Source organism: Lactuca sativa, chromosome 6, assembly GCF_002870075.4.
Source record: "Lactuca sativa cultivar Salinas chromosome 6, Lsat_Salinas_v11, whole genome shotgun sequence".
NCBI lineage: Eukaryota > Viridiplantae > Streptophyta > Magnoliopsida > Asterales > Asteraceae > Lactuca > Lactuca sativa.
In genome coordinates this window covers 136,803,367-136,817,395 of record NC_056628.2, presented here as the reverse complement: position 1 = coordinate 136,817,395, position 14,029 = coordinate 136,803,367, and the positions used below count along the sequence as shown (strand labels likewise).

The 14,029-nt window shown below is 34.3% G+C and overlaps 1 protein-coding gene across 6 annotated transcripts; it reads left to right on the top strand.

The window, feature by feature from the left end:
- Positions 1-5,761: 5,761 nt before the first annotated feature.
- On the top strand, positions 5,762-10,481 carry LOC111908544 (L10-interacting MYB domain-containing protein). Of its 6 annotated transcripts, none has more exons than XM_023904363.2 (9): positions 5,763-5,897; positions 6,098-6,161; positions 6,427-6,789; positions 6,876-7,026; positions 7,231-7,571; positions 7,652-7,781; positions 7,946-8,256; positions 8,338-8,464; positions 9,560-10,481. In XM_023904363.2, the coding sequence occupies exons 2-9, from the start codon at positions 6,102-6,104 to the stop codon at positions 9,964-9,966; spliced, it is 1,890 nt and encodes a 629-aa protein (XP_023760131.1). In that variant the 5' UTR covers positions 5,763-5,897; positions 6,098-6,101; the 3' UTR covers positions 9,967-10,481. The 6 variants fall into 6 exon arrangements, with proteins under 6 accessions (XP_023760133.1, XP_023760131.1, XP_023760130.1 ...); XM_023904362.3 differs by having other exon boundaries at positions 5,785-5,897; positions 6,038-6,161; XM_042895880.2 differs by having other exon boundaries at positions 5,820-5,897; positions 6,038-6,105.
- Positions 10,482-14,029: the final 3,548 nt, after the last annotated feature.

Here is a 14,029-nt window from a genome sequence, read left to right as displayed (position 1 = left end):
GTGCCGGGCCCGGTCAGAATGAAGTTGATGTGTTCAACTAAATTCTATATCAAACAAATCGGAAATCAAGGAACTACTGCTGGACAATAAGCATTGTCAGCATGATATCCAGAATAGAGGATTATACGATCCCTTATCTAAAGGACAAGTTGATCAGAGTTGACAGCAAAGTATAAGAGCTACGATTGCTAATTGGATTCTGAAGTCATATGTGAGATATAGTTACTAGACTTATCCAAGTGGGAGACTGTTGGAATAGTGTCTAAGCCCGTAACTATATTTGGTATGTACTTGACCCGGTTATGCATGGTCCTTTTGGGTTGCCTTCTCCAAAGCAACTTGACAAGGTAATTTAAGGAGAAATAGAGAGTATTATGATTTATTAATATATTATAAGAATAATATATTAAAGGAGAAATCATATTTATTTAATTAGTATTGGTCATAAATTAATTAAGAATTAATTTAGTGGTCAAATGAGATTAATTGAATAAAGGGGTATAAACTGTCAAATGTGTGATAGTTGAGTTTTAGGTTAAGGAAACCTAATGGGCTTAAGGGGGAACGAAATTATGATGGGTAACCATCATATTTTCGTCCAAGGGCCTTATTCCAGAAGGTTCCATGGGCTGCTTTGTGGTTAAGTTGTCCATTAGGGTTTAGAGTGAAACCCTAGTAACCTGTAACTATAAATATGACCCCTAGGGCATGAATTCGGCTACCACTTGATTCTAATAGTACCCTAGGCCGAATTCTAGCCTCCCTCTCTCTCTCCCTCATATTGCCTTCTTGCTTGTGGGGTTTGTGAACCATTAGAGGAGTTGCATTTGTGACTCTAGGCTCAAAAGAAGAAGATACAAGATCTAAGCCAACAATTGAAGAGGTAAACATCTAGATCTGATTCTATATGTTAGTTGTGTTGTTTATATGCTAGATTAGGGTTTGTAAGTCTTGGAATCAAAGCATGTTCAATAGTGAAACCTAGATCCAAGCATTAGGGTTTGTATGAGCACATAGGAGTGTTTCTTATGCATAAAACCCATCAAATACACATCTAGAAGGGTAAAGTTTCTGACTTTACCCATTAAGACCTATCCAATGAGCCATAACCCTAGCTCAAAATGGCTTAGTTCCAACTTCAAAAACCATCAAAACTTCAAGATAAGCCATAGGATCATACATCTGGACTCTAGGGACAATTTGGTCACGTAAAGTTCCTAACTTTATTTGCATGCATAGACTACTTGGCTCAAAAGGCCAAAAAGAAGGTCTATAAAAAAAGTTGCATAGGAATTCCATGGCCATAAAGTTGGCACCTTTATGCCATGAAGTCTCCTATAGACCCTAGATCTGAAAGGTTTGCTCTCATGGGACGTCTAAGTCCTAAAGACCGACATTATTGGACCAAAATATGGAGAAAACCTCCTCAAACTAGATCTAGACATAATATAAGCAAGGTAGGAGCTTTATACCTCAGATGAACCATAAATGAAGCTCAACTTTTGGATCTACTCTTATCTTAAATGCCCTTGCTCCTTCTTCAAGTATCATCTTCTTCAAAATCACAAAGAATGCACAAAGATGGATGAAAACTCTCAAAAGTGGATTAGGGTTTTGTGGCTAGGGTTTGTGACAATGGAGGATGTGAATGAGGCCAACTTATGGGGGTTAAGGTGTTTAAACAGGGTGCAAAACCCTGAAAATTATGGTTCATTCTGCTAGTCCTACACATCGAGTTGAGGCTCCTCGACTTGTCGAGTAGACTTCACAACCCGCGTCCAAATCCATCTCTACTCGACGATTTTGGGGCCTCTAACTTGTCGAGTTTATATACAAAAATGAATAAACTGATAATTAAATACATACTAGGAAACGAGCATTACAAAAATCTACCCAAATATACCATTGTACTATCAGTTTTTTTAAAACTTGGAGATAGAGTATTGCATTTTTGTTTTTATGGAAAATCTATACAAATATAGCATACTGCTTTCTTTTTCTTAAACTACCATGATATAACATTGCATTTTCGTCTTTTTTAAAAATTAACACAAATATAACATTGTATTTTCATTTCTTTTAAAACTACATTGATAAAACGTTGCTTTTCATCTTTTTTTTGAAAATCTACCAAAATATCTCATTGAACTTTCATGTTTTTTTTTTGAAAAACTACCTCGATGTAACAATGCATTTTCATTATTATTGTTTAAATCTATCCAACTATACCATTGTACTTTCATTTTTTTAAATACCCCGATATAAATAAGTCGCTTTATCTTTTAGGGCAAGGATCTCTAATTGCATTTCTTTCAAAAGAAGCTTTAGACAGTTGCCTTTTGTAACGACCCGTCTCCGGTACGATGATTCCATAGTATTTAATTAGAAGTTTGCAAGAGGGACTCGACGAGTTCATAGCCTGACTCGCCGAGTAGGGACGGGATTTCGAGCACGTGTTAGTCGGCGACTCGGCGAGTCCATATTTGGGACTCGGCGAGTCTGCCTGCCTGGAAGAAACCCTAAATCCCCGGGTTGCTCACTATTTAAACCACCTTATAGCCCTCAATCTCGCCTCCTTCACCCTCAGAGAGCTGTGAGAAAACCCTAATCCATCCTTGAGTGATTTAAGTGTTCTTATGTGAAATTTTAAAGGCTTGAAGAAGAGGAAGAAGAAAGGAGCAAGGAAAGGAAGTGTAAAGCAAAGATCCAAGGGCAAACCAGAGTTCATTGAGGTATTATTCGGATTTCCTCCCGTTTTATGCTTTAAACCTCCATTAGAACTCTTCTAGAACTAGTTTGATGCTTTTCTCAAGCCTTATGATTGTATGGATGCCCTAATAGGTCGAGATATCCTTAGATCTATTCATTTAGGAGTTGTAGAGCCCGGATCTATTTCCTTTTTGAAGATACTTTGCATGAAAACCCTAGATCTAGCCTTTATTATGCTTTTTGAGCCATTTTATCTTCATGGATGCATATGGGCACGTAAAGATAGAATCTTTACGTGCTAATCGAGTTAAGGGAGCCCAGATCTATAAGTTTTATACACTGGATTCAAGCAGAATCGAGTTTAGAGTTGTTGCATGCAAGCGACTTGGCGAGTCGGAAGAACGACTCGGCGAGTCAAGTCGCGAGTCCCCGATTTTCCCTTTTTGAGTGATGCCGAGTGGGACCAGTGAGTCGTAGAGTGGACTCAGCGAGTTGGAGGTCAGACTCAGTAATGGAGGGACTCGGCGAGTTGTTCATACAACTCGGCGAGTCCAAGGCAATCTTCTTAGCTCGAAGAACAACTTGTCGATTTGTTCATATGACTCGGCGAGTCGGATGCAGATTGCCTGAGTTTTTGATTCGAATGGGAACTCGTCGAGTTGATGCCATACTCGACGAGTAGCAGCGAGTAGGGTTGAGAAGTGAGAAAAGGGACTCGACGAGTTGGCGGCCCAACTCGGCGAGTCAGGTCAACTGTGGGTTGACTTTGACCAGGAGAGTTGACTTTGACCAGGAGAGTTGACTTTGATCATGAGAGTTGACTTTGACCAAGGGTAAAAGAGTCATTTTACCCCAGTGCAGTGATTAGCATTTGATTGAGTGTGTTATGGATTTGTAGCCGGGGAGATACCGGAGCAGCAACAGTTAGCTTCCAGAGTCATACACACAGCAGTCAGTTCACGAGGTGAGTTTCCTTCTAGTAGGAACGGGTCTAAGGCCACAATGCCGGCCCGTTCAGTTAGCAGTAGTTCCTGGACTTCGGTCCAATGCAATCGTTAGTATGTTTGACGCCTCCGTGGCTCAGACAGCATTTATGTGTTTATGCCAGTTGATATGTTATGCTATGCTGTGTTCAGTTAGTCCGGGCTTCGGTCCGATGCAGGGGACGGGGTCCCAGTCAGCTTCGGGTTTCGATCCGATGTAAGGGACGGGGTCCCAGTCAGTTTCGGACTTCGGTCCGATGAAGGGGACGGGGTCCCAGCCAGTCAACTTCGGACTTCGGTCCGATGAAGGGGATGGGGTCCCAGTTAGTTAGTCCGGACTTCGATCCGATGCAGGGGACGGGGTCCCAGATAGTTAGTCCGGACTTCGGTCCGATGCAGGGGACGGGGTCCCAGTCAGTGGGCAAGGCCCAGTATGTGCTTTATATGTATTGTATGGTATGTGGTAGTTTGGGGGAACTCACTAAGCTTCGTGCTTACAGTTTCAGTTTTGGTTTCAGGTACTTCCGCAAGCAAAGGGAAGAGCTCGGGATGATGGCATCGCACACACCACAGCTTCAGTTTTTATCCTGGGAGTTGATTCAGTTTCTTGATTATGATTTGTTACAGTTATGATACAGTTTTCCTCACAGTATTTTTACTATGGTTTGAGATACATAGTGTGTGGTTTTATTATATAACACTCAGATTTATGGTTTTTGGTGATATTGAAAATGAAATTTTTGGGTCGTATTTTTGGGTCGTTTCACCTTTTCATTAGATTTTTGTTATATAACTCCTACCCATCCAAGAATTTTTTTTTATTTATTTTCTCTTCCGGATAACTGGATCAAAAGAAACAAGAAAAAATGGCTATAGATGGAGAGACTAAAATGAGTCCAGTAACAAAAAGTGGTTGGTCTGTTTGGGCTTATAAAATCACTTTCGACATTTGTATGTCAAATGTTTTCTGATGGTCACACGTTCAAAATCGCATTGTGAGCCAAACTACTTCCCAAATATCTTTTTGAGTATATGGGCGACTTGGGACCTTCAAATTTGATTTCCTCATTGGTTGCTATAGTAGTTTTGATCGGTATATATGTGGACTGTGATTATTAGTAAATAAATGTTCTGTAATATTTGCAATTTTGAGGGACTAATGTTTTCCATGACTAAAAAAGAGCATGTTTAAGTCCGTCGACTTCTACCTCCAAATGTAATGTCATGGGCAATGAACAACAAATTGGACATTTGACTACTTTTATTTCATTCCCCTTGTTACTAGACATGCTAAGCCTTCCATTTCATAGTATTTTGGTGTGCTCATCATGATATCAAAAAATTAACTGTTATTTTCTTGCACTTTGTAGTGGCAAACCTACAGAAACTTGAGCTGAATGACTGAATGCTAGAGATGGTCTCTTAAATACACATTCTTAGCTAATTGGCTACTACTCAACAAGCTACAAGATAAAAATGAAATAATTAACCAATTATAAATCTTTAAAATGACATGTTTTAATTGGTAAAATTGACGAATATGCCCTATAGTACTACTCATACACTTTGCTTGCGGGGGGTTATTTCCTTTTCCAAATTTCTTTTTACAAGACATTGTACTTTTATAAATATATCCAAAAGAGTTGTATTAGCTGTACGATATGAAATCGGATGACTAAAACAATTTAACCCTCATATTGATTCTTTTCACCATGTGCTCTTCGAACAAGACACAGTTCAATATCAATATCCCAGAACTACATACATTTTGACCCGCGCAACGCACGAGCTTCCTTCCGATTAGATAAATAAAACGGACATGATCATGAGATTGTAAATGATGATTTGTGGTAAATTGTGAGAAAATGGATCGGATAAAAGCATGAGTTCATCATATAGAGCCGTATAAGGCTAAACCAGTCTCGCTCAAAACCATCTGAATGTTAACCAAAAAATAACGAAACCGAACCGAGACCAATTTTATACGGACGAGATTACCCTATGAGTCATTAATGATTTTGGGCTTGTAAACTTTGGCCCAAATTGGAACCCTAATTAAATAACTTATAATCCAGCCGCACACATTTTCTGGCTTCGTAACCAAACACAAGCTTCCCTTTTGCTCTTATTCCGGACTAGGGTTACCAGTTTACCAATCGCTCCTCTCATCGAAGTTCTATTCCTTGTCCACAAACACCCTAGTCGGTAAGTACTTATGAGTTATTTCGCTTGCTAGGTCAACTATTCTCTACCACTTTTCGATTTCTTTGATTTTTCCATTGTTCGAATAACGTTGGGTTTTCGTAATATAATGCAATTGTGGTTGTCTTTTGCGGAATCTGCAGTTGAAGTTTTTATAATTGCATTCTGAGATTGTTAAATCTGATGCCGAATTGTTTCTACAGTGCAATGGGTATGCTATTCGTGTCTGAAACTGTAAATATCAGAGCTTTGTGGCCTGAGGGCAAGGTCTTGCATCGATTTGCTAGTTAGTTATTGTTTTCGTTTAGCTAATTGATTTGTTATCTTGCTCATTGACGCATTTGTCATTTTTATTTAATCTATACCTTTTACTGCTTTAATTTGTTGGATTCAAACTTAGAACATCATAGCTTTTGTACTGAAAGATTACGACATAAATTGCATACTTCGTTAATCGCAATGACATTAAGTTTATCCATCAGATTTCATTCAAAATAACTGCAATGATATTAATTATCATTGCCTTTTGCAGGTATATGGTTTGATTGTGTTAATTGGGACAATGGGTAGCCAAGCTCCCATTAACAAAGATCGATCAAGAACTTATTGGACTCCAACAATGGAGCGTTATTTTGTAGATCTCATGCTTGAACATATGAATTTAGGGAATAGGGTTGGACATACATTCAATAAACAAGCATGGAATGACATGCTTGCTGTCTTCAATGCAAAATTTGGATCACAATATGATAAAGATGTACTCAAAAGTCGCTACACAAATTTATGGAAGCAGTTTAATGATGTCAAGATTATGCTTTCCCAAACTGGATTTTCATGGGATGAAACAAGAAACATGGTGGTTGCAGATGATTATATTTGGGATTCTTACATCAAGGTATGATAAAAAACCAAAATCTATTACTAGTAAAACATAAAAAAGTTAAAAACCATATCACACTCTTTCTATGGTATATTTTTCAGGCTCACCCTGATGCAAGACAATATAGGACAAAAGGTGTGCAGAATTTCAGTGATTTATGTTTGATTTATGAGCATACAACTGCTGATGGAAGATACAGTCGTTCAAGTCATGATATTGATATTGATGATGAAGTTAATGGAGTGAATTTAGGTAAGAATTCGGATTCTATTTGTTGCAATATTTTAATAAATGTGAGAAATAACAAATGTTGTTTCATTTACATGTGTCCTTTTTGCATCTTACTTTCTTTTCTTTCTTTTATAACATTCCACCACATCAACTAGCTTTGTATTTTCATGTTATTGATATAATTATAAAATCAACTTTATGTAAAATATAATTTTTGTTGTTAAGGTGATGGGATACAAAGTGTAATTCCTTCAAATACTGAGAGATCAAGAACCGATTGGACATCAGAAATGGACAATTTTCTCACTGAGTTACTGTTACATCAAGGGCAAAAAGGTAATAAACATGATAATTCATACACCAGAGAAGCATGGACTGAGATGCTCACTTCATTCAATTCCAAATTTGGCCCTCAACATACAAAACGCATGTTAAGACATCGATACAAGAAACTATCAAAATATCATTCAGATATAATGCTTTTGCTAAAACAAGATGATTTTTCATGGGACACAAAGGAGCAAAAGGTTGTTGCTAATGATGATGTTTGGGATGCATACTTAAAGGTATTGCTTTGAATCTTTGATGATGACGTGGCAGTTTTTTTTTCTTCATTTATCTGTAATGTGGTTATTGTTAATTGCAGACACATCCACAAGCAAGAACATATAGAACAAAATCAATGCCAAATTATAAAGATTTGGAATTGATTTTTGGAAGTGATATTGTTAATGGATCTCAAAAGGATCTTGATGAAGACATTGGATCAAAGACTGGTGTGTGAATTTATTTCCTCAGATTTTATTTATTTATTTATTTGTTTCCTACATATAAAAAAGCAATTGAGTGGCTTTTGCAAAACCTAAGTTTCTAACTAAGATTAATAATTGTATTAGATATTATTAATTTATGTTTTTTTTTTAATCCAAAAATTATGCAGGAAATGAACGTTCTAGAACATACTGGACCCCACCAATGGACCGATATTTGGTTGACTTATTGGTTGACCATGTAAACAAAGGAAACAAAATTGGGCATACATTTATTGCTCAAGCTTGGATTGAAATGGTGAAATCATTCAATGCCAATTTCAACTCAAATCATGACAAAGATGTTTTGAAGAATCGATACAAACACTTAAAGAGGCAGTACAATGACATAAATACCCTTTTAGGGGAAACTGGCTTTTCTTGGGATGATACACGAGAAATGGTGGTGGCTCAAGATCATATTTGGGATGCTTACATCAAGGTAAAACAGTTTTTGACTTTTTTTTAAAAAAAAGAAAGTTTTGTTTTTTGTTTTTTTTTTACTCAAGTGAAGTTTATTCAGGTACATCCTGATGCAAGATCTTATAGGGTTAAAATGGTCTCTAGTTACAATAAACTGTGTGTTATTTATGGTGAAGATAATTCTGAGGGGCGTTATGGTCGTTTGGCTCGAGATGTCTCAAGTATAGGTATGCATGTTATGTGTGAAATTTCATTTTAGTTTCTGTTTTATAGGTGTTATCTCAATTTAAGGGTTAAATTTCTGTTTATTATTATTATTATTTTTTAAAATTTCAAGGAAAGTATGGACGTAAATTACACTTATAACCTAAAATAATACCTATTCTTATTTCTTAGGTAGCTTTTTCGTATGATTGTTTAGATAATAAATGGAATTACAAAAATTTATTTTAATTTCATTTTTATGTACAAGTTATAATTTTAAAAAGGGAAAACTTCATAAAAGTCCTTATATTTTAGCCTCATTATTGATTTAGTCCTTATATATATATATATATATATATATATATATATATATATATATATATATATATATTTAAATCAATTGTATTCGTTTTGACCTTTTTACCCAATCAACAGGCCATCTAACTTTCAAAATTTATACTTTTGGCTTAGATTTTAAATTTTATTACAAATTTGGTCTAAAATTTACACTTTTGGCCCAAATTTCAAAATTTCATCACGAATTCATTCTAAATTTACTTTATTTACATCTTTTTTTTAATAAATTTGTTTTGAATTTGTTTTTTACTGTATAAAATCATAGTTATACAAAAAAACATGTTGACCAGGTTTTTTAATGTGAAAATGTTTTTTTGTATAAAAAAACATATTTTCACACTAAAGATCCTTCGTTGGAAAAACATGATTTTAATGATTTCTTGTATTAAATATGATTATATACAAGAAAAAAAAATATTCGATAAAATTTTTGAAAAAAAAGTGTAAAAAACTAAATTTGGGATTAGTTCGTAACAAAGTTTTGAAATCTGGGTAAAAAATGTAAATTATGGACCAAATTCGTAATGAATTTTTAAATTTGGGCCAAAAGTGTAAATTTTGAAAGTGCGATGACCTCTTGACCGGGTTAAAGTGTCAAAATGAATACAGTTGCCGGTTTTTGAGACTTAATTGAATAAAAAAAATATAAGGACTGAATTGATTATGAGACCAAAATATAATTATTTTTTATAGAGTTTTCCTTTTAAAAATTATGTCTTTAATGAAGCCTTTATGTGTTCTAACTTTTAATTTGTTTCTAGGTGAAATTGATGAAATCATCTTATTACCAAACAACTCAACACCAAATTCCAATACTCCAACAAAAATAGAAGACACAAATCCAATCCAAATAAATCCTCAAGAAACCGAGACACCCATCAACAAAAAACGCCCAACAAAGTTGCCATTAACTCTACAACCTTCTTGCAAAGTGCAAAAAATCCAAAAAGATGATATAAAAGAAGGTGTGGTAAATAAAAACACGGATGATAACAAGTTTAATGCAATAGAAAAAGCAGTTGATGCACTTCAAGCAATACCCGATTTAGATGATGAACTTTTGTTGGATGGTTGTGATGTTCTTGAAAATGAGAAAAAAGCAAAAACTTTTTTAGCATTGGATGCGTCTTTACGGAAGAAATGGTTGTTGAGAAAGCTTGGGCGCTAACAAGAGTCTTTAACCTTTTTTTTGGGACCATTTTTGTCAAATTTTTAGTTTTACAAGTCACTTTTTGATTTGATTAAAAAAAATCTTGGTTTCTTAATTTTCATCTAGTAGAATGTTGGAACTCTTTATGTTACGATTTAAGACTCTATGCTATGTTCCTTAAGGGATTGTGAAGGTAATCCAATCCATTGACAAGCTCGATGCATATCTTGAGACATTAAAGCTACGTGACACTTGTGCAGACAATGATATGTTTTGTACAAGTGTCACATGGGCTTTTTAATGGCTCCAGATATTCATTGGGACTGTTGATGGATTGGATTCTTTTCATAATCATTTGAAGAATATATCAAGGAGTTTTGCATGGTGACAAAAAGAGTTCCAACATTCATTGGATGAGAAGTAGGAAGCTAGGCTTTTTTTCTTGTGAGATTACATTATATAATACTTGTAAGCCATTATCTTCTCATCAATTTATCGTCATAGAAAAACATACCAATGAGTTTTTGTTGATAGATTATGCTTGTATTAGACTACTATGGATATTTTGTCTCCTCATGTGAAGATTGAATAATGCATTCTATATGAACAAAAAGAGGAAATGATGTGCATGAATATTAAAGAGTCTTATTCATGAGGTTACCCTTAATGACCATAATGATAGGTGGTATTGGGATGTGGGAGATGCACGAAATTACATGGTAAAGGATACTTGTCATGTTATAGATGAAGTCTTATTGGATATTGAGAATAGTGCTACCGGATGGAACCAATATGTCCTAAGGAATGGTTAATATCATTTGTTGGTGAGTATTCCTAGATCGGTTACATACTAGACTAGACTAGACCGAATCTAGTAACTTGTGGTATGGATGTGCCTTCTGTTTATGTCCTTGGTGTGAGTTATATGTGGAGTCCTTAGATCATCTCTTTATCAAATGCATGAATGCGACAAAAACTTGGAATGCCGATTTTTCAATGGGTTGATGTTGCAAAACCGAATTGGAATACATACAGTTAGTGACAGTTGAATTTGGATTGATTGATTACACTTGACTACGAATAAGAAGAAAATGATGGACTTACTAGGTTATAACCCGTGGAAACCATGAGTTTTTTACAGGTAAAATATTTAATAAATAATTATTAATTATTAGAAAATATTTTTATTGGTTGTTAAATTGCCATTACAACTTCATCAAATTTTATAAAATAAATATAAAAACCTATTTATGATTCAAATTAAAATAATAAAGATTTACAAAATTAATTATATAAAAACAATAGTTAATTACATTACTCTATAAACAATATTGAAAAATTGTCAATTATCTTAATCTAAAAACAATGATCGTCTGCAAAATTTATAACTTTTAAGGGAATAAGATAATATTAGTTAAAAAATACACGGACAATTTATGTAAGGGTATAATGAGTTAATCAAGGAAACAATTTATGCATTGTACTATAATCATGTATATTTTGAATTAGAAGAAAATCATTGACAATGAAGGAGTATTTTTGTATTTGTCAAATCGAACATTGATTTGAGCAAAGGAGGGCAAGAACGCTAGATGACCTAATATCGTTTGATTGTTTCTTCTATATTAATTACGATTTCTTATTACACAAAATAAAAATAAATGCAAGAAGATCGTAGCATTTCAAAAGATTGGGAAGAATCAATCTTGCACAGTGGATCGCATTTTCGGTCTTGATTTTGTGCTACGTGGAAGAAATGGTCTGGTACGATTAAAGTGATGATCCTCCAATAAACCTCCGATGAACAACAGGTAAAAATTTAGTTCGTTTTTTTTTTTTAGAAAATGAATATATGGTGTTGTGGAATACTTTCCACGGGTATAACTTCAGTATATATACTTTTATTGTGGTGAAAATTTGAATCGCTGAATTTTCTCCTGAATCTTTTGAAAAATTTTGATTCTCGCTTTTAGAATATTAGGTTGTTTACGTTAATGGGTTACACTTTCCATTGAAGATTAATTAATTTTGTATGTATACTTATACAAAAGAACCTCCTTGAGTAATTAGATGTAACACATATTGTCGTAATTATGATATACAAAAGCCGAAAATACCCTTTTCTATTGATACTTCTCTAATATTTTGAAATCCATGTTACCAAATACCCTTTTCTATCGTTGCTTTATTTTTAATTGAGGATCATAAATGAACTTTATAAGCAACATTCTTTGATTCACAATGCTCTACTTAAGTGCTTATGCTTTCTCATGTCAGGTTAGCACTGATCTACTTGATCCAACATGGCAAAATCTGCATGAGAAGATTAACAGGTTTCTCCATTAACTGACCATAATTACATATTGCATAATCAATTCCTAAACAAATATCAAATGGCCATTAATATGACATTTATAGCTTGTAGCCTCAAAATGAAAAATCCTTTTAGGGTATATCAGTAATTTTACTTTTTTAGAAAAAAGGTTGTAGAATGGACACGTGGCAGAGAGGAATTCTTTTATTAGCCAGGGAGATGTGGTTTCTTTTGGCAAGTAACAAATCAAAGAAGAGACATGATTTTTGATAATTATATAACTAGGTGTGAGACCCATGTGTTACACGGGTTGATTTAAAAAAAGATTAAACTTTAAATTAAAATGTAAACATAAAATATTTTTTAATGTATAATTTTAAAATAAGAAAGGAAGAAACTTATTTATTGCAATTTAATATCATATATATGATATTTAACACTTTACATATATAAGTAAATGACTTTAATTATAAAAATTGAAACAAATCAAAAATTGACAAGTGGATAATATTTATTTCAAAAATATCACAAAATGACAAGTGTCAAAACTCATGAGAGATTGATATGTGGCAAAAAAAAACCTTCATTTATTAAGAAGGATTGATAGTTCCTATAATTGGTATGTGAATAGCAATAATAAAATTACTATATCGTGGTTTCTATGGTTACAAACCAAGTTTCTATGATTCCTTTGTAATTAATTCCCCCCACTAGCAACTTGCTAGTCATAAAACTTGTTCAAACAAATAAAAAAAATAAAAATAAAGAGACACTAATACACATCTATGAATTAGTTCGTGGGGTGGGGTGGGGTAGTGTGTGTGGGTGGGAGGTAGGCAGGTGTTGGTGATTTGTATCACTAATATTATTTAAGTGTAATCAGATTAATTTGTTGACCAATATAATATTGATAAATATCAAACAAGTAAGGATGGTACGGAGTGCACACTTGTTTGAGTTTATTAAGATTTAAACTAGACAAAATTGCAAAAATGGTCCCTGTGGTATGCATTTTTTCTGAGGTTTAGTCCAAACCTCGACTTTTTTGGCTTCATGGTCCTTTTGAGCTAGTTTCATTGTGGATTTGGTCCCTCGATAAACTGAAATGACTTTAATGCTCTTGGGCATTTATTTTCAATTTTTAAAATCATTTTTTTATTGTTTAATAACTGTGTATTCATTTTAATAATTAAAAAATGAGCCCCCCCCTCTCTCTCTCTCCAAACACACATACACTCTCCAGATCCTCCAAAAACGAAATCAGCCCTGTCGTTACCTAATCCTCCAAAAACGAAATCCACATTCTTCATCTTCTCTATCTCTCATTCATCAGAAAGGTGTCGACTTCAACGATTCTTCCTTAGATGATCTAATCCGGTGGGGAAACTCCAACAACAGCTTCATCGTCGTTGACTCTTTAGCTTTCTCACAACACCTCTTACCTGCTTACTTTAAGCACAATAATTTCTCCAGTTTCATTCGCCAACTCAATACCTATGTAAGCAATTGAAATCCTGTTTAGTTCATATTTAGTTTATGTGTATGTGTGTCTGATTGATGTTTATGTAGGGATTCAGAAAAGTGGATCCGGATCGATGGGAGTTTGTGAATGAGTGGTTTGTGATCGATGTTTATGAGGCAAATGAACAGTAGTAGGGGAAAATATTAAGGGAATATGCGAAGAGATGATGAAGAGGAAGAAGAAGATATGGAGATTGTGGGGTTAAAATAGGAGCAGAAGGCACTAGAAGATGAGCTTTTCTCTCT